The sequence below is a fragment of the Babylonia areolata genome, chromosome 18, assembly GCF_041734735.1.
Source record: "Babylonia areolata isolate BAREFJ2019XMU chromosome 18, ASM4173473v1, whole genome shotgun sequence".
In the NCBI taxonomy this organism is placed as follows: Eukaryota; Metazoa; Mollusca; class Gastropoda; order Neogastropoda; family Buccinidae; genus Babylonia; species Babylonia areolata.
In genome coordinates this window covers 67,694,631-67,720,389 of record NC_134893.1, presented here as the reverse complement: position 1 = coordinate 67,720,389, position 25,759 = coordinate 67,694,631, and the positions used below count along the sequence as shown (strand labels likewise).

The following is a 25,759-nucleotide window of genomic DNA, read 5'->3' as shown; positions in this document are numbered from 1 at the left end:
CTGCCATCAGCTCCTGACGTCAAAAGAAGAGCAAGTCAAGTTCAGCCAAGAAAACGTGGCTGGTACTCGGAGCTGAAAGGTAAGAGTCGGTCTTGAGTGTCTGATTGTTAAATTGACATGGTAATTCTCTCACTGAATGACAAATGTTCATCGAATCTGACATGTCTCATTCATTGCAGACGATGAGATCTGGATGACTTTCATCTACATTGGTGTCAAGAACCAGGAAAAAAAATTCGATCATTGTGAGGTGCATTATCAAGAAAGGGATATTCCACTCTCTCACGCTGAATATTACTGTTTTCTCAGGCTGATGAACTGTTAAGGCGTGAAATGTTTATTTTTGTGATCACTGAGAACATAAAACATACGTGATCGGTAGCTCTGTCTTCATGGCGGATTCATGGCCTTGAACTTGACCTGTAAGTGCAAGGGTGCTGCCCACAATGTGCTCAGCAGGTCACGTTTTTCGGTCCCAAGGTCCCGATTTTGATGTGTCTGTGAAAGACACGTGATCACTCGGTGGTCAGTTGGAAAATTCTCCGGAACAAATTCTGCTGTACACTGTGAACAAAAATGTTGCCATTCAGAAATATTCCCCCTCCTAATCTTGTGATCCTTCATAATTATGATCACTTGGTAAGTTTCATGCACGGTGGCGTCGATCACAGGCTATTCATGGTGTTGATTTGAACTTGAACTTGACAAAATCAGTGTGTAGGCATTCTGGCCTTTTACACGGTCCATACACTCCTACTGTTACTGTGGCAAGCGTGGGATGGAGCATGTTTTGTTTTGATTAAACGAAAGTAAGTATCAGTGCAGTATCAGTAGCTCAAGAGGCGTCACTGCGTTCAGTAAAATCCATATACACTACACCACATCTGCCAAGCAGATGCCTGACCAGCAGCATAACCCAGGCCTTGAGAAAAAAATTAAAATAAACATTGATATCTAATTTAAAAATAAAATAAAATGAAAACTCTTTTAAGAAAGACGTAACCAAGTAAGAAAATTCCAGCGTTCAAACACTGTGCAGTAACATGAAAAAAATCAGGGTCATAAGCCTCAAATTTTGTATCCATAGTTCCAGCAAACAAAGCATCACTGCTTGCAATAACGAGTAAACAACAAATAAAAGATTTTAGAATGAAAACACTTGTGCTTGCATTGATCAGAACCAGTCCATATGGTCTCAGTTCTGTCTTATGGTGGACATATCATCAATCATAGCCTTGTTACTGTGTTAAAGGACCAAACCAGAAAAAAAAATCATATTAGAATATTGCTGCGGTGAATTTTTAGCTTTTCATACATGAATGATGTAATTACTGTTTGAATAGTTTTATTTCAGTTGAGTAAATATTTCCCAATTTTTCTTGTGAGGATATACCTTTCATAAACTGAGAACCCTAACAGTTGTTTGGGTTGCTGTAGTTTTTGTTTGTTTTTGTTAGATATAAATATTTCTATTAGATGTAGCTCTTTTTTTCAAAAATGGGTGTCTAGGACCTTGATGACCATAGCAGTCAGAAGATGAGTTCTTGTTTTCCCTTCAAACAAAAGCAAACTCTGCATGCATCATTTACTTTTAAGTTTCATACAGTTGCATTTGCATAGTTGAATATATTATGTGTGTTTGTGTGTCATTCATTTGCATTGTTTTGTGCATGTGTTGTGATTTCATGTGTGTTTGCTTGGAAACAAAACAATTCAGTTTGCTGTATATCACTATCAGTGCTATGTGCAGTTTTGTTTGGGTTTTAAAACTAAATCACTTGAGTTTGTGAATTTCAGCTTTAGTGAAAATTCAGTCATGACCATATCTCTCTCTCTCTCTCTCTCTCTCTCTCTCTCTCTCTCTCTCTGTCTGTATATATATATATATATATATATATATATATATATATATATATATTCTCAGCTGAAGGTAAAACTGAAACTTGCTGAAAAAATTAACAATATCATGAATGAGCTTCACCGTTTTGGCCAATACTTTGTTGTTGGTTAATGCAGTTTTTAAAGTAGGTCTGTTCACTGATGCAGATAATTAGTTTTAGCCTTTAGGGGATGTTATCTTGAGTCATCAAGGGTGGTCTGGAAGTTTTTGTTTACTCACATTTATATGTGTGCTGGTGTGTGAGGTTTTTTGTATTTATTTTTTTCTAATTTATTTTGTCACTGCCAGTGCTGTGCATTCTTCATGCACTCATTCACGCATATGCATGCAGTGACGCATATATGTGCATGCATGCACACACACATACTGGCTTGATTGTATCCCTCTCTCAGTTTTCTGTGTGTCCAGTCCTCCGGCACCTGTCCATTGTGGAAACTGTTTTGATATAGATTGAAAAGTTTGCTTCTGTCTTCTTCCGATAGCTCCTTGATGTCTGAGTAACGAACTTTGTCTGGGCCAGGAGCCGATTCTTTCTTGCATTTAGCTATTGCCTCGTTTAGATCATCCATTGTCAAGTCATCATCAGGTCCAGTCTGCATAAGGGTTTGGTTTAACTCCTCAACATATTTCTTTTTCTCATCTAAGTTTCTTTGATCACTCTGTTGTATGAAACGTTTGAGCAAGGCAGATCCTTTTTCTTCATTTGTCTTAAGCTTGGTTCCGTCAGTGTCTAACATGTCTGGGGTTGTTGTTGTGCACGTTTTCCCTTCCATGCGACGATAAAATTGCCAGAACTCTGTCAATGTTGTGTCATAACTGAGTGCCTCGCAAAACTGTTTCCACTTGTCATTTTTGGCCTCTTGAGCAGTGACTTCAAACTGTTTAGTTTTTTCTTTCATTTTTGTTTCAATACCAAAACCAGGAAAGGACCATCGTCAGGTAAGCGGCTACCGGATCCTAACCATGCAAAACATTGTTGGAAAGCTCATGGAACGCATGATAGCCAGGAAACTTGCAAGGGATCTTGAACACAGGCACATTCTCCCTTCAAATCAAGGTGGTTACAGAACAGGCAAGTCCACATGGGAAAATGCAGCTGCCTTTGCATATGAGGTGTATGAAGGATTTCAAAGAAAAGAAGAAACACTAGCAGTAGCAATTGACCTTGAAGATGCCTACAATAAAGTCCAGTTTGCGCACCTCATGGAGCTGCTACTAAGGTATGGAGTAAGTTTGACACTGACAAGATGGATAGCAGCAGCGCTTCAGGAAAGAACCGTCGTCTTACGCCTCGGAGATTGGATGTCTGCACCTTCTAAACCATCCATGGGACTGCCACAAGGGTCTCCACTCTCTCCTGTCCTCTACAATGTCTACACGAAGGGCCTTGCAGACTTAAACAACAATGGAATTGCTCGGGTGCTTACCCTTGCGGATGACGGCCTGGTCTTCAAAACTTCGAAAAATGCTCAGGAAAGAACTGAAGCCGTCCAGAAACAACTAAACAATATTGCTCAATGGTGCAAAGACACAGGATCTTCCATCAATCCAGCGAAAGCCCAAACGTTGCTGTGCACCCTCAACAACAAAACCGCGAGCAAATCACCACCTTCTGTGTCATTCGATGGGATTCAAATTGAGAAAACTGAATGCCTACGCTACCTAGGAATACACTTCGACAGGATGCTGACCTTCAGAAAACATACGGAAAACACTGTTCTCAAATGCAAAAAGGGCCTTTCAGTCTTAAAAGCAATGGCAACCAAAGGAATTGAACAACGCCACCTCTTCCTGCTATACCAATCACTCGTCCTCAGTGTGATCGACTACGGACTTGGGCTAACAACACCGTCTCAAAGCAACCTCCTAAAATTAGAAAGAGTCCAAAATGAAGCTATGAGGCTGATCCTTGGAACAACAAAAGACACGCCCACAGAAACCATGCGATACCTGCTTGACCTTCCTTCAGTGCAGGCCAGAAACAAGTTAGAACAGGTCAAGACCTACTTCAAAGCATTAGAAAACCCTCAAAACCCACTGCATGACGCAGTCAAAGAACCAAAAGGCAGCCGTCTAGGACGAGGAAGATCATGGATGGGGCAAGCAGAAGACACAATCCAGCTAGTATGCCGACTTCAAGACCTGAAAGAAACAAAAGAATGGGAGAAAAACCCCGAAAACCTCAACCATCTATTCAACACAGTCATTTCACCCACTCTAGGAAGACATTGTCGGGAATGGCCAGAGGGCAAAACTGATGCGGAAGTGAAGCTGCTTATAGAAGAAAACAGTAAAGAAGAGGACATCATCATATACACAGATGGCTCAGTCACCAAAGACCAGTCTGGCTGGGGATTCACTGCGAAACAAAATGGAAAAACAATTTGGAAGAGAATGCTGCCTACAAAGTCACAACCTCCAGCCTAACGATGGAAGTTGAAGCTGTGACACATGCCCTCCAGTGGCTATCGTCCTTCCATACGCCCGGAAACCAACATGCCATGATTCTAACCGACTCAATGAACCTCATACAGAAAATTGAAAACGGAATGGGAAGCCCAGAGTGGCATAAGGCAATGCGCAACTTTCAGATTAAAAAACTCACATGGTCATACTGCCCGGGACATGCAGGTGTTAAGGGAAATGAGCGAGCTGACAGACTTGCTGGTAACGCAACACCAACGAGCGGCCTACATCTAGGAAAATCGGAAATCCTCAGAAAAGTCAAAGAATACCAAAAAGAACAGGTACAAGGCCATCACACCATCGATCGCCTCAAAGAAATAGAAGCAGAGAGAGGGAGCGGCCGCAAATCTAACATGAAAGGTAGAGCACGATGCTTTGCAAATCAAACAAATATCGGCATCATTTCCAAACCAACATTGCGCAAATTTCTTCAAAACGGAACAGAGTCTCTGTGGGCCTTTCCAAACACAATAGACCGAGCAACACACTAGACGCCACGTTCTTGGCATCAGAGATCTTTTCCCATTCCTCTTGCGGCCAGTCAGTGGCGGCTGTGTGTGTTTGTGTGTATGTGTGCTTTTGAGTGCGTTTGTGAATGCGCGAGAGTGAAACTGTACACAAGTGTCAGGAGAGATATGTGTACGTGTGTGTGTGTGTGTGTGTGTGTGTGTGTGTGTGAGGGGAGGTGGGAGTGCGGGGGGAGGTGGGGTAGAGGATGAGGTATGTGAGTGTATGCATGCCTACACTGTGGGAGCAACAGGATATTGGAACGTGTATATATATATATATATATATATATATATATATATATATATATATATATATATATATATATCTTTGTATGTACGTGTGTGGAGTTGGGGGTGGGAGATATGGGCGTATGTGTGTGTGCTTGTACAAGTAAGTGTTCATCTCTGTGAGTGTGTGTTTGTGTGTGTGTGTGTGTGCCGTGGAAGCTGCGATACGTAGACTAGAAATGAGTGTGTGGAGGAGGGGGTAGAGGAGGTGCAAGGTAATGTGTGTGTGTGTGTGTGTGTGTGTGTTGGAGCTCATGTACGTTTATATGTATTTGACTGTGCTTTCATATGTGCTTGTACAAGTAAGTGTTCATCTCTGTGAGTGTGTGTTTGTGTTTGTGTGTGTGTGTGTGTGCCATGGAAGCTGCGATACTTAGACTAGAAATAAGTGTGTGGAGGAGGGGGGTAGAGGAGGTGCACGGTAATGCGTGTGTGTGTGTGTGTGTGTTGGAGCTCATGTACGTTTATATGTATTTGACTGTGCTTTCATATATGTGAAACTGCATGTCTGGTGCATTTCTGTTATGCATGTGTGGGTGTATGTGTGAATGTGTGTCTTCATTTTTTTACATTTATTTGCTTATTTATCACCATTGTTGTCTTATTTATTTATTTATTTATGTTTTATTATTATCATTTTATTAGTATTACTAATATTATTACTACTACCTTTTTCTATATTATAATTATTATTTATTTATTTATTTATTTATGCAAGCTTATCTATTATTTATTCCCCCGTTTTTTTTTGTTTTTTTTTTTGTGTGTGTGGTTGTGTGTGTGTGTGTTTTTTTTTGTTTTGTTTTTTTTTTTTTTTTTTTTTTTTTTTCCAAGGCCTGACTAAGCGCGTTGGGTTACGCTGCTGGTCAGGCATCTGCTTGGCAGATGTGGTGTAGCGTATATGGTTTTGTCCGAACGCAGTGACGCCTCCTTGAGCTACTGAAACTCTCAGTTTTCTTTTCTTTTTTTCTTTGCCCACCCCTCTTTCTGCCTCATGTTTCAGTAATGCCCACCATTCTTTGAACTAAAATTGAAGTATCCCCTGAATTATTCAGTGAATACATAAACTTACAAAATTAAGAAAGAAAAAACTGTCTTGGTGGACAGGGTGTACGAGTTTTAGGGGGATTGGATTATGTTGAATTCATTCACTGTAGTGACGGTAGGGGGTGGGGATGGGGGGACGGGAGGGAGATTGGGGGGGGGGGGGGGGGAGGTATAATTATAATTCATTCAGTGGAGAGGGAGTGTTGTTTGGGTGGGTTTTTTTTATTGTTGTTGTTTTTTTTGGGGGGAGGGGAAAGAGTATTAGGAGTATACCCAATTACCAACATAAGCAAAGTTACAGTGACCTCTGGCCAATGTATGTACCGCCAGTCCCCTGGGCTTGTTGAGTAACAAGCAGGAAAGTACTATAAGTAGTGAGGGCAATGAAAGGTGACACTGACAGGCTTTTCAGTGAGCAAGTGCCACAGACTTGTCAGGCTTTTTTTACTGATCACACTCTCCCACTTGTCAGTACCACCACCAGCCCCATTTACAACATCCCTGCTTTGAGTTTCTGCAAGATGTTGAACTTCCTCTGTTTTTTTAAAACAAATTCTGCATTGACCAACATTCACAACTGATATTTAGAAAGTTTCAGTTTCAGTAGCTCAAAGAGGAGTAACTGCTTTCGGACAAATCCATATACGCTACACATCATCTGCCAAGCAGATGCCTGACCAGCAGCATAACCCAACACGCTTAGTCAGGCCTTGAGAAAAAGAAAAAAAAGGTGAATAAATAATAGATAAGCTTACATAAATAAATAAATAAATAATAATTATGATATTAAAAAAAGGTAGTAGTAATGATAATAATAATAAAATAATAATAAATAAATAAAAGATTTTCAGGCAGAATGTTTATTTAGAAGAGAAGAGAATATTATGTCTTTCTTACCAAGTATACCAGGGTCAGCAGGATTGTGTGAGGAGGGGGGTGGTAGTAAATAAAAGGTACAAGCATGGAACTTAGATTCAAATGCAAATACAGTGGGAATTTAGACACACATTTATTACGTGTTTAAATACATATATGCGCATGCTCGCTCACAGTACATGTGACGCACATGCGCGCGCGCACACACACACACACACACACAACACACAACACACACACACACAAATGAAACCAACCTGTGTGCTCACATGAATTTTTCAGCACACTTTGTTAATACAGCTCCTTTTTCTTTTCTTTTTTCTTTTTTTTCAAGGTCAGTGACAGTAGATTCCTCAGATCTAGGTTCTGCCAGTGTTCCTGTGCCAGACCGTTTTAACAACAAACGCCATCATGAGTGAAAAGATTGTGGACAAGGTGAAGAAGCGAATCACTGACCTGGAGCAGGCAATCCAACGCCTGGATTTTGTCAAGCGGCATTTGAATCAAAATTCTTCTGAGGTAATGGGAGATAGTTGTTCTTATATGTGTGTGTGTGTTTTGGATTTTGTCCAGCAGAATTGAAATTTGAATCGAGATTCTTCTGAGGTTATGGGGGATAGTTGTTCTTTTATGTATGTGTGTTTGTTTTGGATTTTATCAAGCAGATTTGAATCAAAACTCTTCTGAGGTAATGGGAGATAGTTGTTCTTTTGTGCGTATGTGTGTACACGTGTGTTTGTTTTGGATTTTGTCATCCGGAGGTGTGGCTCCTCTGTCCTCATTATTATTGGGGTTTTTTGTTGTTTTTTTATTCACCCCAGATTAAGATAAGGGCTGATACACCTTTGTCCTTGAACCAAACCTCCTTTCACTTAGACTTAGATCAAGACCCAGATAAACCTTTAGCTTTTTCACAGCCGTAGGCGACTTTTGTTGACAAGACAGTGCACCGCCATAGTCAACTTCTGTTGACTAGACAGTACACCGCCATTGTTGACATCGAGTGGTCATGTTGATAAGACCATTTTTCACAGTATAACAAAGCTTGACAGGCGCAGCCAGTTTCCCACCAACAGAACCATGGCTAACCTTTGCTCCCTGACCCAGTTTGAAGTGGACAAGTCCATTGTGGTGTTTTGACATGAACCGAGCCTGAGAGCATCATTTTTCTAAAATATTTGGTGCTGGCGAATGTTTTTCACTTAGAAACTTGGCAGTGAAAGAGTTAACCTTACCTCCTTTCACTCAAATCAAGACCCAGATCCACCTTTAACCTAACCTTACCTTTCACTCAGATCAAGACCCAGAATGAGATCCTTCTTTAAGTTAACCTAGAACCTAACTTTTCACTCAGATCAAGACGCAGATCCACCTTTAACCTAACCTAACCTTTCACTCAGATCAAGACCCAGATCCACCTTTAACCTAACCTAACCTTTTACTCAGATCAAGACCCAGAATGAGATCCTTCTAGTTCTATAATTTTACCTGGAAGTGGAACCAAACTTTTCACTCAGATCCACCTTTAATGTCACTTGGATCCATTTTCTAAACCACCTTTCATTCAGATCAAAAACCAGATCTGCCTGCAACTCATTCTGCCCCACAGCTACATGCCTGTTACAAATCCCCTGGACCAGCACTACATGAGACCACTGCAGAAAAAAACAGTGTGGTTCACTAAATCTGCAAAAAAAATTATAGAGAATTGTTGATTTAATCAGTGAAACAAAGCTTCGTTTTGATGCTTCCACAATCCGTAAACGGTTCGGTTTCGAATGCCAACTGCACCAAGCAAGAATATATAAAAATTAGAATAGTGTTTTGGTACGTGAATACTTGTACCTGGTCTACAGGGGAAGGAATTATGTATGAGTTAACTTGTACCTGGAGTTGAATGAGGTAACCTAACCTGACCTCCTTTCACTCAGATTAAGACCCAGATCCACAACTCGATCAGCCGGCACCTGGAGACCCTGCGCCACCGGGAGGTGTGGCTGCTGGACCAGGTGGACACAGTGCTGGTGGGCAAGGAGGAGGTGCTGCAGCGCCAGCAGGCCCGCCTGAACAAGGCCCTGGGCATCCTGCACTCCAGCCTCAACCACGCCAGCGACTCGGGTGACGACGACGACGAGACCGCTGCCAGGCACCTGGTGCAGGCACTTGAGGAGTGAGTTGTTTTGTTTGTATTGTATTGTTTTACTCTCTTTTTTTGTCACCAACAGATTTCTCTGTGTGAAATTCGGGCTGCTCTTGCCAGGGAAAGTACATCACTACACTGAGAGCACCACCCTTATTTTTTCTTTTCTTTTTTTCTTTTTTTTTTTTTTTTCTTGTCTGCAGTTTTATTTGTTTTCTTATCGAAGTGAACTTTCTACAGAATTTTGTCAGGGGCATCCCTTTTGTTGTCATGAATTCTTTTACGTGCACTAAGTGCATGCTGCACACTAGACCTTGGTTTATCCTCTCATCCGAATGACTAGCGTTCAGACCACCACTCAAGGGCTAGTGGAGGGGGAGAAAATGCTAGCGACTGTGCCAGGATTCGAACCAGTGTGCTCAGATTCTCTCGCTTCCTAGGCGGACACATTACCCTTTGAGATGGGGGTTGGGGGGATGCATTGTTCAGTATTAGGTTATGGTGTGTATATCATATTTATTCATCCACTATTACCAGTAAACATAAGCCAGCAAATTACCCCTTGCTCTAGGGCCTGAAAACGTGTGTGTATGTGTGTGTGTGTGTATAGAGGGGTAATTTGCTGCTGTTGTTTGTTGGTGATAGTGGTTTTCATGTTTCTTTTTAGCGTTTGTCATTGTCTTGAACTCTGGAAAAGATATTATTGGCAGTTTACTCCATATTTGCTTTGTATATATGCAGGTATAACATAGATACATGCAGACATGGATGTGTGTGTGTTTATAAGTTGCAGCAAGGATTTGTGCTTGAAATTTCTTCTTCTTCTTGTTTATATTTCTGACTTAAGATGTGTAGATAAAACTGAAAACCCACCTGTTCAAAATGGCTTTTGGATGTGACGAAGCATAGTTCTTAGTATCCACCCAACCTCTACACTACCCTTGTATCCCCCTCCACTGGAGTATTCCTGTGGTGTGTGTGCTTGTGGGTCGGCGTTTGCTGTATGAATGTGTGTAGGGTGTATTTTTTTCCTTTTTTCTGGGATTATTCATGTCTGCAATTTGTCGTATTGTAATGGTGGATACAGATTTTGTTTTTTCATCTTCTGTGTCCTTGTGTGTTCTTATTTTGTATAACGCACTCTTGTATATGTACTGTTTCATGTGAGGTGCTTAGAGCCCATCTATGGCGAGTTGGCACCATAAAGTACAATATATTATTATTATCTTCTTCGTCGTACATGGGCTGCAACTTCCACGTTGACTCGTACGTACACGAGTGGGCTTTTACATGTATGACCGTTTTCAGCCCTGCCATGTAGGCAGCCATACTGCATTTTCAGGGGTGTGCATGCTGGATATGTCCTTGTTTCCATAACACACCTAATGGTGACATGGATTACGGGATTTTTAACGTGTATTTGATCTGCTGCTTACATTGTACACAGGAAGGGGGTTCAGGCACAAGCTTGTCTGCACATGTTGACCTGGGAGATTAGAAAAATCTCCACCCTTTACCCTCCAGGTGCCGTTACCAAGATTCAAACCCAGGACCCTCAGATTGAAAGTCCAGTGCTTGAACTACTCGGCTATTGCACCCATCACTTGGCAGTAGTAGTAATATTATTATGTGTGTCCAGGCTAAACGCCACTGAGCTGAAAGCGGAAGAGACGCCGTACATCGCCTTCCGCGCCGACCAGGTGGGGCTGCGAGAATCCATCCTGAGCTATGGCCGTGTGGACGCCAACGGAATGCCGCTGCTCTCGGCGTTCGCCGACGAGGACAAACCCTCCGCCTCACTCCCTCGCCACGTGGAGGAGTACGAAGATTCAGAGCACCATCTGTTCTACAAGGCTCTGCAGGAAGGAAAGGCCAACGGCGCAAATGTAAGAATGCTTTTTGGGGGTTGCATGGTTGTCTGCTTGCGTTTTTGTTTTTGTGTGCGTGCTCCTCTTGGGTTCATTATTTAGCTTGGTTTTTCTTCATTGCGTGTGTGATCGTGAGACTGATGAGTTTCTGGACAATTAGGTGTCAGACATAAAGATCTGTGAGTGTGTGATTTGTATTAGTATTTGATAATCTCAGTCTCGCATTTTGCTTGCTGTATTTTTTTTTTAAATTTTAAAGTGGAAGTGGGCTATGGGGGAGGGGGGGGGGGGGGGGGGGGGGACTTTCAAAATATTTCTCATGGCATAAAGATGTGATGCTGTTAATGTTAGTTGGGTGGGTTTTTTTTGTTGTTGTTAACTGTTGGTTTACAGAGCCACCATGACAGGGTTGATTTGGCATTGGACTTCTGATCCAAAGTTCACCAGTTAATTCAGAACAGGCACTACCAAACACCATCAAAGTGACTGAGCAGCAGTGCAAGGTCTCTTCTGGTGTGTGGCCTTCTGGTGACCTAACATCAATGGTTCCCTGTGGACTGCCAGCACTGAGTGCGACAGACGAACCTGGGTGTGGCTGTGTATGAGGGGGGACTCGGAATGAGTGGCATGGGAGTAATGTTACTGAAACTGTGCGGATTCTTCTTCTTCAGCGTTCCAGAAACAGTGCAGATGATCGGACAGCAAAAAAAAAAAAAAGTCTTCCATGCAACTATTTATTTCTTACCTGCTCTGTGTGTGTGTGTGTGGCCGAACCCCAGATCCGGGTGACCATGCCCAAGCTGTCGGCCCGCGTGGAGGACTGGCTGCAGCGGCCCATGCTGCACCTGAGCGCCTCGGCCCCAGCCATGGCCGAGCTGAGCAGCCCTGCATCGGAGACAGCAGCTGGGGCTGCGGGCACCCCGGTGTCCCAGACGACCTGCGCCATCCAGAACTGGCTGTCTGAGATCAAGCACAACCCGGACCTGGAGGACGATGATGACTTTGAGATCGTGGACCACTCGGGGTCCAGCCAGAGAGGTGAGTTGATGGTCAGTGCAGTGAGGGGTGCAGAGATTCTTCTTCTTCTTCTTCTGCGTTCGTGAGCTGCAACTCCCACGTTCACTCGTATGTACACGAGTGGGCTTTTACGTGTATGACCGTTTTTACCCCACCATGTAGGCAGCCATACTCCGTTTTCGGGGGTGTGCATGCTGGGTATGTTCTTGTTTCCATAACCCAGCGAACGCTGACATGGATTACAGGATCTTTAATGTGCGTATTTGATCTTCTGCTTGCATATACACATGAAGGGGGTTGAGGCACTAGCAGGTCTGCACATATGTTGACCTGGGAGATCATAAAAATCTCCACCCTTCACCCACCAGGCGCCGTCACCGTGATTCGAAACCTGGGACCCTCAGATTGACAGTCCAACGCTTTAACCACTCGGCTATTGAGCCCGTCGGTGCAGAGATGAAACCTGTTACGATTTCGCCGTATTTTGTTACATTCAATCACAGTTTGTTCTGACGTTACGCCAACATCAAAATTGTTCCAACGAGCTCGTTTTCGAAAAATTGATCCATCGAGTTCATTTTTATGGTCACATGCTTTCCTGCCATGACGTTACCCAGACGCTCTAGACTTACTGATCATGAGGCCAGGGCAGTCACTACTAGCCTTGGTCTCACGTGATGATGCTCAGCTAATCGCGTGCGTGTGTACATTAAAACAGCATTGAGTGGACCAATCAGCTTCATCATTTGCCCGAATAAGACAGAACATGATTAAATCAAGTTGTGTCTCAGTCAAACTGCATCTGTGCCTGTTTCCTGATGTGGCTTGGAGTCGGAGTGTTCCTTCCAAACTCAGAATGTTCCTACCAAATTTCCGGATTGTTCCTACAAACACTTACTTGTTTGGTTGGTTAGGGGAGGGGAAGGGGAGGCAGGGAGTGTTGGGGAGTGGGGAAGGGTTGGGAGGTAGGGGGGAAGCTGCAGTTATTAGCGGCATATGTCGGAGGGTGTGTTGTTTTGTGTGTAGTACTAGTAGTGGTAGAAGATGCCTTCACTTTAACATCCATGTGAATAAGTTTAAGTGATGGTATTGGTTTTTTGGGGGGTGGGGACTTGAGGGGTTGGCAGGGGAAGAAGGGGAAAGTTGGAGAGAGAGCAGCATAGCTGAGGACCCTAAGATCAAGTGGTGTGGTGGCCCAGTAGTAACGCATCCAGAAGTGAGAGAATCTTGGCTCACTGGTTCGAATGCAGCATGCATTTAGGCGCATGTAAAAGAACTCATGGCAACAAAAGGGTTGTCCCTTGCAAAATTCTGTTGAAAAATCAACTTCAAAAGGAATACAAATGAAGTTGCATGCAGGAAAATGAATCTTGGCTCACTGGTTCGAATGCAGCATGTATTTAGCACATGTAAAAGAACTCATGGCAACAAAAGGGTTGTCCCTTGCAAAATTCTGTTGAAAAATCAACTTCAAAAGGAAAACAAATGAAGTTGCATGCAGGAAAATGATACCAAAAAAAAGTGTGTTGCTCTCAGTGTGCATGCTCCCTGGGTAGAGCAGCCTTAATTTCATAGAGAGAAATCTGTTGTGACAAAAAGGGTAATACAAAACAATGCAGTACAATATCATGCAAAATTGTAAACTCTGTTGCTCTTTATTTGATAGGCTTTCATGGCCCGATAACCAGCGTGCTGAGTCAACTTCTCTTCATGTGCTTCTCTCTTTTTTTTTTTTTTTCTTTTTTTTTTTTTTTTAAGCAAATGTGATGTTGTGTAAATGGTTCAATCTGCATGCTTTGATGCTTCCTGTAAAATTTAAACAAACCGGTCCCACAGTTTTCAGTTTCATTTTCTCAGAAAGGTGTCTGCCAGGCAGATGCCTGACCTGCACCGTAACCCAACATACACTAGTCAGTCTTTGAGAGCATCCATATATATATATATATATATATATATATATATATATATATATATATATATATATATACATACATATATGTGTGTGTGTGTGTGTGAGATTGTGTGTGTGGGTATGTGTGTGATTGTGTGTGTGTGTGATTGTGTGTGTGTGTGTGTACTTACCAAAGTGGATTTCATCTACAGAATGTTTCCAGAGGACAACTGTTATATTGCCATGGGTTCGTTTTTTAGTGTGACCTACACATGCTGCGTGGTGTGATTGTGTGTGTGTGTGTGTGTGTACTTACCAAAGTGGATTTCATCTACAGAATGTTTCCAGAGGACAACTGTTATATTGCCATGGGTTCGTTTTTTAGTGTGACCTACACATGCTGCGTGGGGGACCTCATCTATCATCTCATCCGAACAACTAGTTTGATTTTTGCTGTCAAACTTGTAAGAAAAAGGCGAGGCCAGGATTCGAACCCAGACCCTGTGTAGGCAGATGACAGGTGCAGTAACCGAGTGGTTAAAGCGTTGGACTTTCAGTCTGAGGGTTTGAATCTCGGTAACGGCATCGGGAGGGTAAAGGGTGGAGATTTTTCCGATCTCCCAGGTCAGTCTGTGTGCAAACCTGTTAGTGCCTGAAGCCCTTTCAATGTGTATACGCAGGCAGAAGATCAAATACACATGTTAAAGATCCTGTAATCCTTGTCAGTGTTTGGTGGGTTATGGAAACAAGAACATACACAGTATGCATACACCCGAAAATGGAATATGGCTGCCTAATTGCGGGGTTAATGAACAAAACGGTCATATACATAAAATGTTACATGTCTGTATGAGTATGTATGTGTGCGTAACTGAAACTGAATGACACTGGAAATGAATGACAAGCACCCAAATGGCAGCCGTCAGTCTGCTCTACCCCAGGTAGGCAACCTGTTGAGCAAATGACTTGGTGTTTGTAAAGCGCTTAGAGCGTGGTCTCCAGTCGAGGATAGGCACTAAAAAGGACTCGCATCATCATCGTCATGAGTGTCTCAACCATTCTGTCACTTTCCCCCTTGTTCCAGAGAGTCCGCTGGAGGAGGACGCAAAGCCCCCGGTGTCGCTGAATGAAGCGGAGGTGCTGGACATGTTCAGCCACATCCCCCGCGACCGGCGCCAGTGGCTGCTGAAGGGGGGAGCAGCCAGGAGCAGCTCTGCCGCCGAGGAGGACCTGCGCGCCTTCTTCCAGGCACATTCCGCAGGACTCCAGCGTAAGCGGGTTTTTTTTGTTTTGTTGGGGGGGGGGGGGGGGGTTGATGGTGGTGATTGTTATATTCCTTCTCTCGTGCATGCATTCCACTATTCCGGCATTCATCTACCAACAAGTGGGGGGTTTTTGTTTTTTTTTTTGTTTTTTTTTTGTTTTTTTTTTTTTTTTGTTTTTTTTTTTGTGGGTAGGGGAGGGGGCGGGGGGGAGGTTAATTTGTTGTGTTGTTAAATTTCTTCTTCTCTCATCCATGCATTGTCATTGTACTATTCCTGCATTCCTCTATCAGCATGTGTTGGGTTATTTTGTTGTTGTTGTTAACTGTTAAATTCTTTCTTCTCACATCCATGCATTCCACTATGCCTGCATTCATCTATGAACGTGTCGTTTTTTTGTTGTTGTTAACTGTTACATTTCTTCTTCTCTCACCAATGCATTTCACTATTCCTGCATTCATCTGTCAATATGTGTATGTGGGAGGGGAGTGGGGGGCGTTATTGTTTTTTTTTTGTTTGTTTGTTTGTTGTAACATTTCTTCTTCTCTCTTCCATGCATTCCACAATTACTGCATTCATCTATCAACATGTGTGTTCTTTTATTGTTGTTTTGTTTTTTTGGTGGTTGTTTTTTTTATGGAGAAGATTTTTGCTGTGTTTTTTTTGTTGTTGTTGATAGAGTGCTGTATAAGCACCCATTATTATTACCAGCTGTGGTGGTAGTAGTATTACGGCTTCTGTTTGATGCAGATGTGGCCGGCAAGAGAAGTTGTTTGCTCTCTGAGCACCCACTGTTGTTAGTAGTTGCAGTAGTTGGCCAGTAAGAGAAGTTGTTGTTTTAGATAGAGTGCTGAAAAACACCCATTATGATTACTATTTGTGGCAGTAGTATTATAGAGTGCTGAAAAGCACCCGTTATATTTACTATGTGTGGTAGTAGTATTACAGCTTCTGTTTGATGCATATGTGTCCGGGAGGAGAAGTTGCTTTTTTTGATAGAGAGCTGATTAAGTACCCATTGTTATTGCTAATTGTGGTAGTCATATTACAGCTGTTTGATGCAGATATGGCCAGCGAGAGAAGTCGGATGTTTTTTTTCTTTATAGAGCGCTGTATAAGCACCCATTATTATACTTCATTACTAGTTATGGTAGTAGTAGTATAACAGCTTCTGTTTGATGTAGATGTGGCCGGCAAGAGTTTTTAAGAGAGTGCTATTTAAGCACCCATTATTATTACACGTCACGGTAATAGTAGTATTACTACCTCTGTTTGATGCAGATGTGGCTGGCGACTGCTCGGAAGCAGCTGGAGAGTCTGGACGAGCTGAAGCGAGGGGGGTGGTTCCACCACATCCCCACAGAGACCACCACCTGGCTGAGGCGTGCTCATGACAAGCGGTCCGTGTCACTGTCGGCGGCTGCGGTGCCAGACATGTTCACCCACATCTCCCGGGACAAGAGCATGTGGCTGAAGAAGGAGCCAGCCCGCGCTGCCGTTGCTGAGGAGGTAAGGACAGATGGTGGTGGATGATGGGATTCACTCAGGGTCTGTTGCAGGTCTTGGAACTCCAGTAAAGTCACTGAATTTGAAAAGCATGATTTACAGGACTGGGTAGCCATGGTTAAAGTCATGGAATTAAGAATGAGGCCTTGGAATAAATAAGAATATGCTAATGCTTGCATTGATTTATGGATGAGGAAAAATATGTCATGTTTTTTATTTGTTATTGTTTTTGTTTTTTTGTATGTTTGGGATTGTTGTTTTTTGTTAATAGCTTGTGACCATCACCAAATGTATAGTGTCAGTATATGTGCGGTTGTAAGGATTCTTTCAAGATACTTTGAGGACAGTACCAATTGTGTACATTTGTGGTGTCAATCCAACACATCTGTGGACGGTTGAAGCACATTAATGTTTGCAAGGTTTATCTTCGTACAGGGTCATGGAAGTCTGGAAAATTGAGAGAGCCATTTCCAGAGATGAAAAGTTTTCAGGGGGGCTGGGGTGGGACGTTTTGCTCTTCAATGTTTCAAAAAATTGTGGAATTATAAGAAATTGAAGGGGTTTAGAAAACAAACAAATAAGAAAAATGAAAAAGTGATGAAAATTGAGCATCAAATACTGGAATGTTCACCAGTCTCTATTGTCAGTGGTGTAGTATTTTTTTTCTTTTCTTTCTTTCTTTTTTTCCATTTGGCTTTACGTTTGGAATAGCAATTTTCCAGTCTGGTTTGGAAAAGGTTCTGGGAAAAGCATGGAAGTTTGTTTGGTCACAATGTAGGAATTTTATTTCATTACTTGTATAACGCTTTTCTTCAATCAGCGACCAAAACTCTAAGCGCTTTGCAGACATGGAGTCATATGCTTAACAGGCTGCCAACCTGGGTAAAGCTGCTCTGACTAGCAGCTGCCTGTAGGCGTTCGTATATATTTCCTGTGTCATTCAAGTCAAGCTTCAAAAAGTGGTTTAATTGAACATAAGTACAGGGATATTCACTGTTATCTTTTGTTGAAGTGTAGCATACTTTTTTTTTTTTTTTTTTTTAACCAGTTTGGTTTTGTGTGTTGTACGGAAAATTATCAGTCCAGTCAGGAAGAGGGTTTTTTTGGGGGGGTGGGGTGGGGGGGGACAACAACAGCTACAGCATTTCACTTTTGTTTGATCAAGTCTGTTGGAACCCCACGTGTCCGAATGTGTATGCGTGCGTGATTTAAACGTGACTGAATGACACAGAGAAACGAATGATGAGCGCCTAAATGGCAGCCCGTCAGTCGGCTCTACCCAATTGGGCAGACTGATGAGGCAAATGACCCCATGATCGAGAATCGCTTACAGCTTGGTCTTCGACCAAGGATAGGCGCTATATGAGTATCCACATCATCCATTCATCCTGTATGGCTGCCTACATGGCGCGGTAAAAACAGCAGCCCCACTTGTGTACATAAAATGTATACAAGTGAACGTGGGAGTTACAACCCACAAACGAAGAAGAAGAAGAATTCATTCATCCTGATATGTTTTCTTCAGGCAGAGAATGCCGGAGGAGAAGGAGGAAAAGGCCAGAAGGTGGCAGCAGTGGAGGTGGTTGGGGGGAAGGGGTGGAAGAGCCTGGGCTCCCCTGCCCCCCTCCCCTCCATCCCCAACCTGATGAAGGAGTACCTGGCTTGCGCCCCGTCGGCCATGGACTGCTGGCTGCTGCGTCCACAGGGGCAGGCTGGGGGCAGGGGCTGCAAAGCTGAGGGCCCTGAGGCCGAGCTGTCCGATCTGCCAGGTGTGTGTGGTATTGTAACTGTGTTGTATTGTACTGTGTTGTATTGTAACTGTGTTGTATTGTACTGTGTGGTATTGTAACTGTTGTATTGTACTGTGTGGTATTGTAACTGTTGTATTGTACTGTGTGGTATTGTAACTGTTGTATTGTACTGTGTTGTATTGTAACTGTGTTGTATTGTACTGTGTGGTATTGTAACTGTTGTATTGTACTGTGTTGTATTGTACTGTGTGGTATTGTAACTGTTGTATTGTACTGTTTTGTATTGTAACTGTGTTGTATTGTACTTTATTGTACTATATTTTATTGTACCCCATTGCATTGTACTGTACAATATTGTATTGTATTGTATTGATCTGAGTTTTGTTCCACCTTCCAGAATACACACAACATGCCTCATCTATGCAAAAAAAATCAGATATTTAACTGGAAAACTGGTGTGTGTGTGTTGTTGTTTTTTTACGATGCACTCCTGTGCATGTCATAGAAAAGGTTCTGTAACTGACCCTGTATCTGGAATTGTACATCAGAATAGTCTTCGATACGCACATGAGATATTCTGGTTTTTTCGGCATGCAGTTCTAGTCTTCATTCTAATGAGCAAAGGAAAGAGCAGTAAAGAAGGACTTTCAAACCATAGTTAACATTTGAGTTTAAATTTTTTGGACAGTAAATTTCAAATGGTATTGACTCTATAGACAGTAATTTCAAATGGTATTGACTCTACCAAGGAATTCATTGTAGAATAAGTTCCTTTTTTGGTTCTGACATGCACAGTTGTCCAAAAGAACTCTGCATTGTTGATTTCTGGACACGCAGAAGTACTCTGTATGCACAGTTGTCAAAAAGGACTTTGTATTGTCGATTTCCAGACTTGCTGAAGTACTCGGTATGCACAGTTGTCAAAATGAACTCTGCATTGTCAGTTTCCAGGCATTCAGAAGTACTTGACATGCACAGTTGTCAAAAAAACAACAACGAATTGTCGATTTCCAGGCGTTCAGAAGTACCTAACTTGCTCAGTTGTCTAAAAAAAAAAAAAAAAAAAATTTTAATATAAAAAAAAAAAACCACTCTGCATTGAACTCCGCATTGTTGTTGATTTCCAGGCATTCAGAAGTACCTGACCACCAGCACAAACCCCAGCAGCTGGCTCGCTAGCCCAAGAGGAGGAGAAGAGAGGGAGGCAGAGCCTCAACCTCAGCCCTCCTCAGCCAGCGGCAACCCTGCACCCCAGTTCTTCGCACACATCTCCTCCAACAAGTCCGACTGGCTGCGCTCAGAGCAACAGCACGGAGGCTGCAACAGCAACCCTGCCAAGGCCATTGACCTCCAGAAGGCCGCCAAGACCAGCATCAGTCAGTGGTTGAGGCCTCAGTCTTTGTCAACAGAGTCCTCCACCACCTGTAGCTCCCCCCTCGACAGCCTCATCCGCTCGTTCAGTCGCCTGGGCAGCTCTCATTGGCTGGCTGGGGGGCGCCCAAGGCTGGACAGTGAGAGCACGGAGTCCAGCGCCTCGTGGAAGGTTCTGCCAGACTCGCCGCAGTCCTCCTCCGCCTCCACTTCCACCGTGTCCCTGCAGTCGCTCACCACGTCCGGTCGGCATCAGATCCCAGCGCTGAATCTGGCATCCTGGGTCTTCCAGAACGGCCAGTGAGGAGGAGGAGGAAGAAGTCAGAGAGAGGGGGAAGAGGCCTCCTTCCCCTCCGTTTTTAAATATTTTTTTTCATTTTTTGAAGTCTGTTGCCTGTCATGAGTCCTTTATAATAACTTAAATTAGGCAGTCTTATGCACCAGGTTAAAACAAATTTGGTTACAATCAATGAAATGGGAGTATTGGGGTGATTGATTTTTTGACCAGGCGTGTACCCCAAAGTACCACATTTAAAAGTATTCCGGTTGCAGTCAGTGAAAATTAATGAAGTGATGTTCTACCTGATTCTTTGACCAGTTCACCCTTAGTTGAACTTGCACAGTGATTGCTCTTCCAAACTCTGTGAAATTAGCTATTGTAATGTTCAGGTCTCAAATTTGTAATAATCTTTTGATTCATTTAGAAACTTTAACTCAGTATGGCCAGTCCTCTCTTCTCCTCTACACAGACACCTCGGATGTCCAGTGGGTGTCTCAATGACCCAACATTTAGCTTCTGTCGTCAGAATTGTGGTATTCTTTGTCAACATTCACCTCTTCAGTGCAAGAGCCTTCCGCTTGTAATATTTTGATGGTGGTAATTGGGGTGAAACGCTGTTAACGTCGTCTCTTTCGCCGTTCGTATGGAGAGAGTTAAAGTTGAGTGTTTTGCAGTTCCTCACTTTCTGAATGCTCGAGTTCGTGTCTCATTACTGATGTCAGGAAAATAAACAACCAAAAGTAACCATTTTATGAATGTCACTTCAAACTCTTCAGTAATTTATTATAAAACCGTGAAATTGGTTGTTCGGAAATCAAAAAACCTTTCCTTCCTTGAAATTGAAAGAGTGTCACTAAGATGTTTCCTTGTGAATTTTTGGTGGCTGTTCACCTGAAAGAGTTGGAAGTTTCGCAAAGAAAACCTGTTCATTTATTCCATATATATCTTTATTTGTGTGCTGCCATGGAGCACTTTTTGGAGTTTTTGTTTTATCATCTGAAAGACAGACACCTAGACTTGAGTTCTTGTCTGGAGCGTGCGTTTGTAAGAAAATTCTTTTCCACAAGAACACAGTCATGGGTGGGAATACTAGCATATTATACAGATTTTCTTCCTTATTGGCATTTTGTCAATAATATAAAAAAAAAAGTTCTTTTCTGTTTATTTTACTTTCTGTCAGTATTAAGACACACAATGATTGAACACAAGGAAGTGAGCTGCAAACTTTTCAGTATTCCGTAAAATCAGCCTGCGCATTCTTTATCTGTAACTATATTACTGATACAGCAGAAGATGGATGTAATGATTTTGTTATTTTTTTTGTTATCGCTTGAAAAAGAATGCATGAAACTGATCGAGGCTGCCCAAGCATTTTTATCTGTTGTTGTTTTTCCTGTTTCTGATGAAATACAATTGGGGTTAAATCAAGCTGAAAAAGCTAGCTTCTATTTTTAAAATATATTTGTTTACATTTTTGTTTTTAGTTTTTTTCTCAACTTTTTTTTTTAATTCCCAAATCCCATGAACTGGTGAAGATAAAACAAGATTGATATAACACCATGAAGCATTATTCCCTGTATCATTGTAGAAGCATTATTTCCAATTAGTGTGTATAATTTCTATATATTTATTTTTAGTATTATCATTATCACATTTTCTTCTTTCTTTTGTTGCTGTTATTACTTATATACTGTTTATTTTCCCCGATACTGTGTATAACTTTTGCTTGCTCTTCTTCTTTTCATTATTGTTATTATTTAATTTTTGTGTTCCTGTTATTTTGTAGAACTTTTGATTCTTATTTTCATTATGATGATTATTATTATTAGTTATGGTTTTTGTGTGTACATTGAATAGTCTTGTTTTTTGTCATATTTCAGAACATAAATGTCAGTGGCAATAAAAGCTGCCACCGTCTACAGGTATCATTTAGTGGCTTGTGAACGTACATGTTTAAATATTATATAAACAGAATGTCTAATCAGATATCACCTGGCAGATCATTAACTCAGTAGTGATTAAATTTCTGATGGTTTTTTTTTTTTTTTGTTTCTCTCAGTCAGTGATAATGATATATGTTTGTTCCTTTCAAATATGACTGGGATGAATACCTCATTCTCATAAATATATATATATTTATCCATGATTGATTTGCTTTAAAATTATTTAAAGAAAAAAGAGAAGATAGTTTCTTGATAAGGAGATGATTGCTAAAACTTTACTGTTTTTTTTTTTTTTTTTGTTCTGTTTTATTATTTGTCTGTTTTTTTATTGTTTTTTAAGCATCACAAATGGACAGATAAGTGAAAAGGCATGGTAGCTAGCTTGACACCACGCCAGTGATTTTGAACTGTTTCTAAGAGAGTCACATTGTTAGTCACCCTTTACTCCTTGCAGAGTTTACAAGAATAAGTCAAGTCTGTCAGTTACGAATGCACTGTGGTCAAGTTCTTTTTCTGATAATTGATTTAAGATTTTTTTTTTTTTTTTTTTTTTTTTTTTTTTTTTTTTGCTACTTTTAACTATTTGAAGATTTTTGTGTTTGGGATTTTTTGTTTTGTTTTTGTTGTTATTTTTGTTCCTTCTAAAGAATGTACCATAAGAACTGTAACAGAGTCTGTACTGTATCAGAGAGTGATTTCACCAGAAATGTGTTTTTGATGAATGTACCAAAAGATCAGTTCTTTCACCGGTAACAGATCCATTCTGTACTGGATCAGAAACGTTGATTAAACCCAAAATGTGTTTTCAGCAAGTTCACCTTAAGACCAGTTCTTTGATCCTCAGCTAATTCTGTACCGGATTGATTTATTGATTTCACCTGGAATGCTTAATGTTGATTTTGGGTCAAACGTCAGACAGCAGACTTCATTAAATTTGTTTTTGATAACCGGAAAAGGACAACGACCTGGCGATGAACACGTTATATATATAGATGTATCCCCATTCTTCATGTACACAATGCTACCCTGATTATGATTTTCTGGTAATCCATTATAACACTGAGTATCCCATACACTGACGTCAGATGGAATGGCTCAGTGCAAGTACTGGGTGGGCACAGCATTTTGAAGAGAGGTTTGGAAAGTGGGGACAAACAGCAACACTGATGTAGTCTTTCATTGCAAGACACGAAAGAAAGTAATTGGCTTCGGACAGGTGAGAAAAAAAGTACTGGCTTTCAGTCCACGTGAGTATGAATGAGAATGAGAGTGTCTTGGCAATGTCTGGAGAGTTTGTGTTTTTTTTAGTACCTTGACCTGAATTCATGGTTAGAAAAAGCAAGGGAAACTGAATGGTTGCACAAGAATGAAAAAAAAAAAAAAAAAGAATTTCTAAACTATTAAGTTTGGATAGAAAAGTATGGTAAGAAAAACTGAATAATTACAAAGAAAAAAAAAGAAAATCAGACTCTTCTTAATACCTGGGCTGTCAGATTGCAGAATGAATAAGCTGGGTTTGTCTTACTCCTCTTGTTGCAGTAATACAGATGGCTGGTGAAAAAGAAGCGGATTCCATCAAAAGCTGCTGCTATGTGAAAGCGAACCATTTCCTCATTGAAGGATTGATTCCACAAAAATAGAAGGAGCTCTCCTTCACAAAAGGAGAACAAAGAGCCATGTGAAGGACTCAGTCGTCAGGAATGTTTTAACATCCTTGTCTTTGTTGTGTCAAAATAGCATTAGAAAACGGTGTGGAAAGTAAGTAATTTTGGTGTTCATGGGGGTCAGTATTCTTGAGATTTGCTGGACTATCTGAACGCCATTGATTTTTTTTCCTGAAGTTTTGGTGGTTTGGCAGTATGCCCTTATTCATTGCTGTTGTCCAGTACATTTTAAATCAAAACTGAAAACTGATATGAAAAAAAGGCATAATCTTGCTCATGGGAGGTAACCGAAGAAAAGTTGATAAACAAGTCAGAAGGCAGTGAGAATGTGATTGAGGAAGATGATAGAAGAGACTCGAGTCGATTAACAACTCCGCAAGCTGTGAGAAGTACTTGTGTGTTTGTGATCGTCAACGAGCAAGATGTACATGTGGTTTTTACCTTTGATTGTTTGAAGTAAGTACTTGAGAATTGCAACAAGCCAAGGTGACTGAGTGTGGCAAGTTTGGCTGTGAGAGAAAGGGCGTGCACTGCATGGGCAGTGGTTGGGGTGTGTGGGATGGGTCGTAGTTTGGTGGTGTATGTGATAATCAGTGTGTTTGTATTGAAGGCATTGGGACAGGGACGCACTTGATTTCGGCTTTTTCTTTTTCTTTTTTTTCTTTTTTTTTTCTTTTACTTAATGAGCTGCCTTGTGATTTGTCTTTATTTTTTATTTTGTGTGAGGAGAATTTGACTTACGGGAGGTGAAATACAAAATTTTGGTTTTTAATTGTGGAGGTAAATTACTTTTTTTTACACGTGTGTTTTTAAACGTAAAAAGTGATCAGAATACAGCAAATTTATCAATGGCTATATTCTTCAGTTTTTTTCTGTTTGTTTACCAGCTGCGTTGGCATTTTTTTTCTTTTTTCTTTCTTTCTTTTTTTTAATCTCTGTTGAAGACATAATCGGCATGTTTTTAAAAAATGTTGTTTCAAGAAAAATATTCAGGTTCTCTCTCTCTCCCTCTTGCTCTCTCTCTCTCTCTCTCCTTGTTTGCCTGTCTGTCTCTCTCCCTCTGTCTGTCTCTCTCTCTCTCTCTGTGTCTCTCTATTTTTCTTTTTTTTCTTTTTTTTTCCAACCTCGTGTTCTCAAATACCAAATTATAGTTAAAGTTGATGACCTCGTGTGCTCATGGTAGTGCAAGCCAATCATTGAGCAAAGGTTTGTGGTCGATGACGCTGAAAATGGCCACAAGGAATCCCAAGAAAATCATGTGGACAAATGAAATCCCAATGGTCACATGGAATTGACATAATGCTGCCAGCCAGTGACAGCATCGATGACCTCAAGATAACACCTGTCCCTCTGCTTAAAAATGAAAAGAATTAAAAGAGCACGCTTTTAGCATTAGTTTTTTTTGTGCCTGGTGTAATGATGTGGATTGTGCGCATGTGTGTGCATACCAATGCTCTGTATCTTTCCCCACCATACACACACACATGCGCACACACACATACACACACACCATTCTCTTCACCCTCTGTGCCCATACCGTTCCCACCACCACGACCCGCTCTCCAACCCACCCCACCCCTCCTTTTTTTTTTCTTTTTTTTTTTCTTTTTTTTTTCCCCAATCTAATATCACTTAAAGTGGAAGACGTTAAACTGAAGACTACAGACTCTCTCTCTCTCTCTCTCTCTCTCTCTCTTCTCTCATCTTGCCATATTTATCTATAAGTCATTAAAACAACGGAGTTTCATGAGTGGTTAAAGAGAACAGAGCTTTGAGCATACAGGTTGTAAGATTATATTCTTATGCAAATCTTTTCTTACAAAATACGTAATCACCCCTTCAAATGGGGCCATGGCCTTATTGAATAAACTTTCGTTTCCTCTTCTCTCTCTCTCTCTCTCTCTCTCTCTCTCTCACTCACACACACACACACACACACGTACACACACAACGACATACACACACATTCTATCTCTTTGT

The 25,759-nt window shown here is 41.4% G+C and overlaps 1 protein-coding gene across 1 annotated transcript; it reads left to right on the top strand.

Moving 5' to 3' along the window:
* On the top strand, positions 1-25,174 carry LOC143292323 (uncharacterized). The gene is made up of 9 exons (XM_076602512.1): positions 1-79; positions 7,421-7,605; positions 9,018-9,256; positions 10,866-11,112; positions 11,874-12,132; positions 15,087-15,280; positions 16,546-16,773; positions 18,296-18,539; positions 19,649-25,174. The coding sequence occupies exons 2-9, from the start codon at positions 7,498-7,500 to the stop codon at positions 20,194-20,196; spliced, it is 2,067 nt and encodes a 688-aa protein (XP_076458627.1). The 5' UTR covers positions 1-79; positions 7,421-7,497; the 3' UTR covers positions 20,197-25,174.
* Positions 25,175-25,759: the final 585 nt, after the last annotated feature.

Bases quoted from the DNA above. Each gene is read 5' to 3' on its own strand.
- LOC143292323 (XM_076602512.1), top strand. From the start codon at position 7,498: ATGAGTGAAAAGATTGTGGACAAGGTGAAGAAGCGAATCACTGACCTG. The intron at 9,257-10,865 runs GTGAGTTGTTTT...ATGTGTGTCCAG, and splicing joins CTGGTGCAGGCACTTGAGGA to GCTAAACGCCACTGAGCTGA. The intron at 16,774-18,295 runs GTAAGGACAGAT...TGTTTTCTTCAG, and splicing joins GCGCTGCCGTTGCTGAGGAG to GCAGAGAATGCCGGAGGAGA.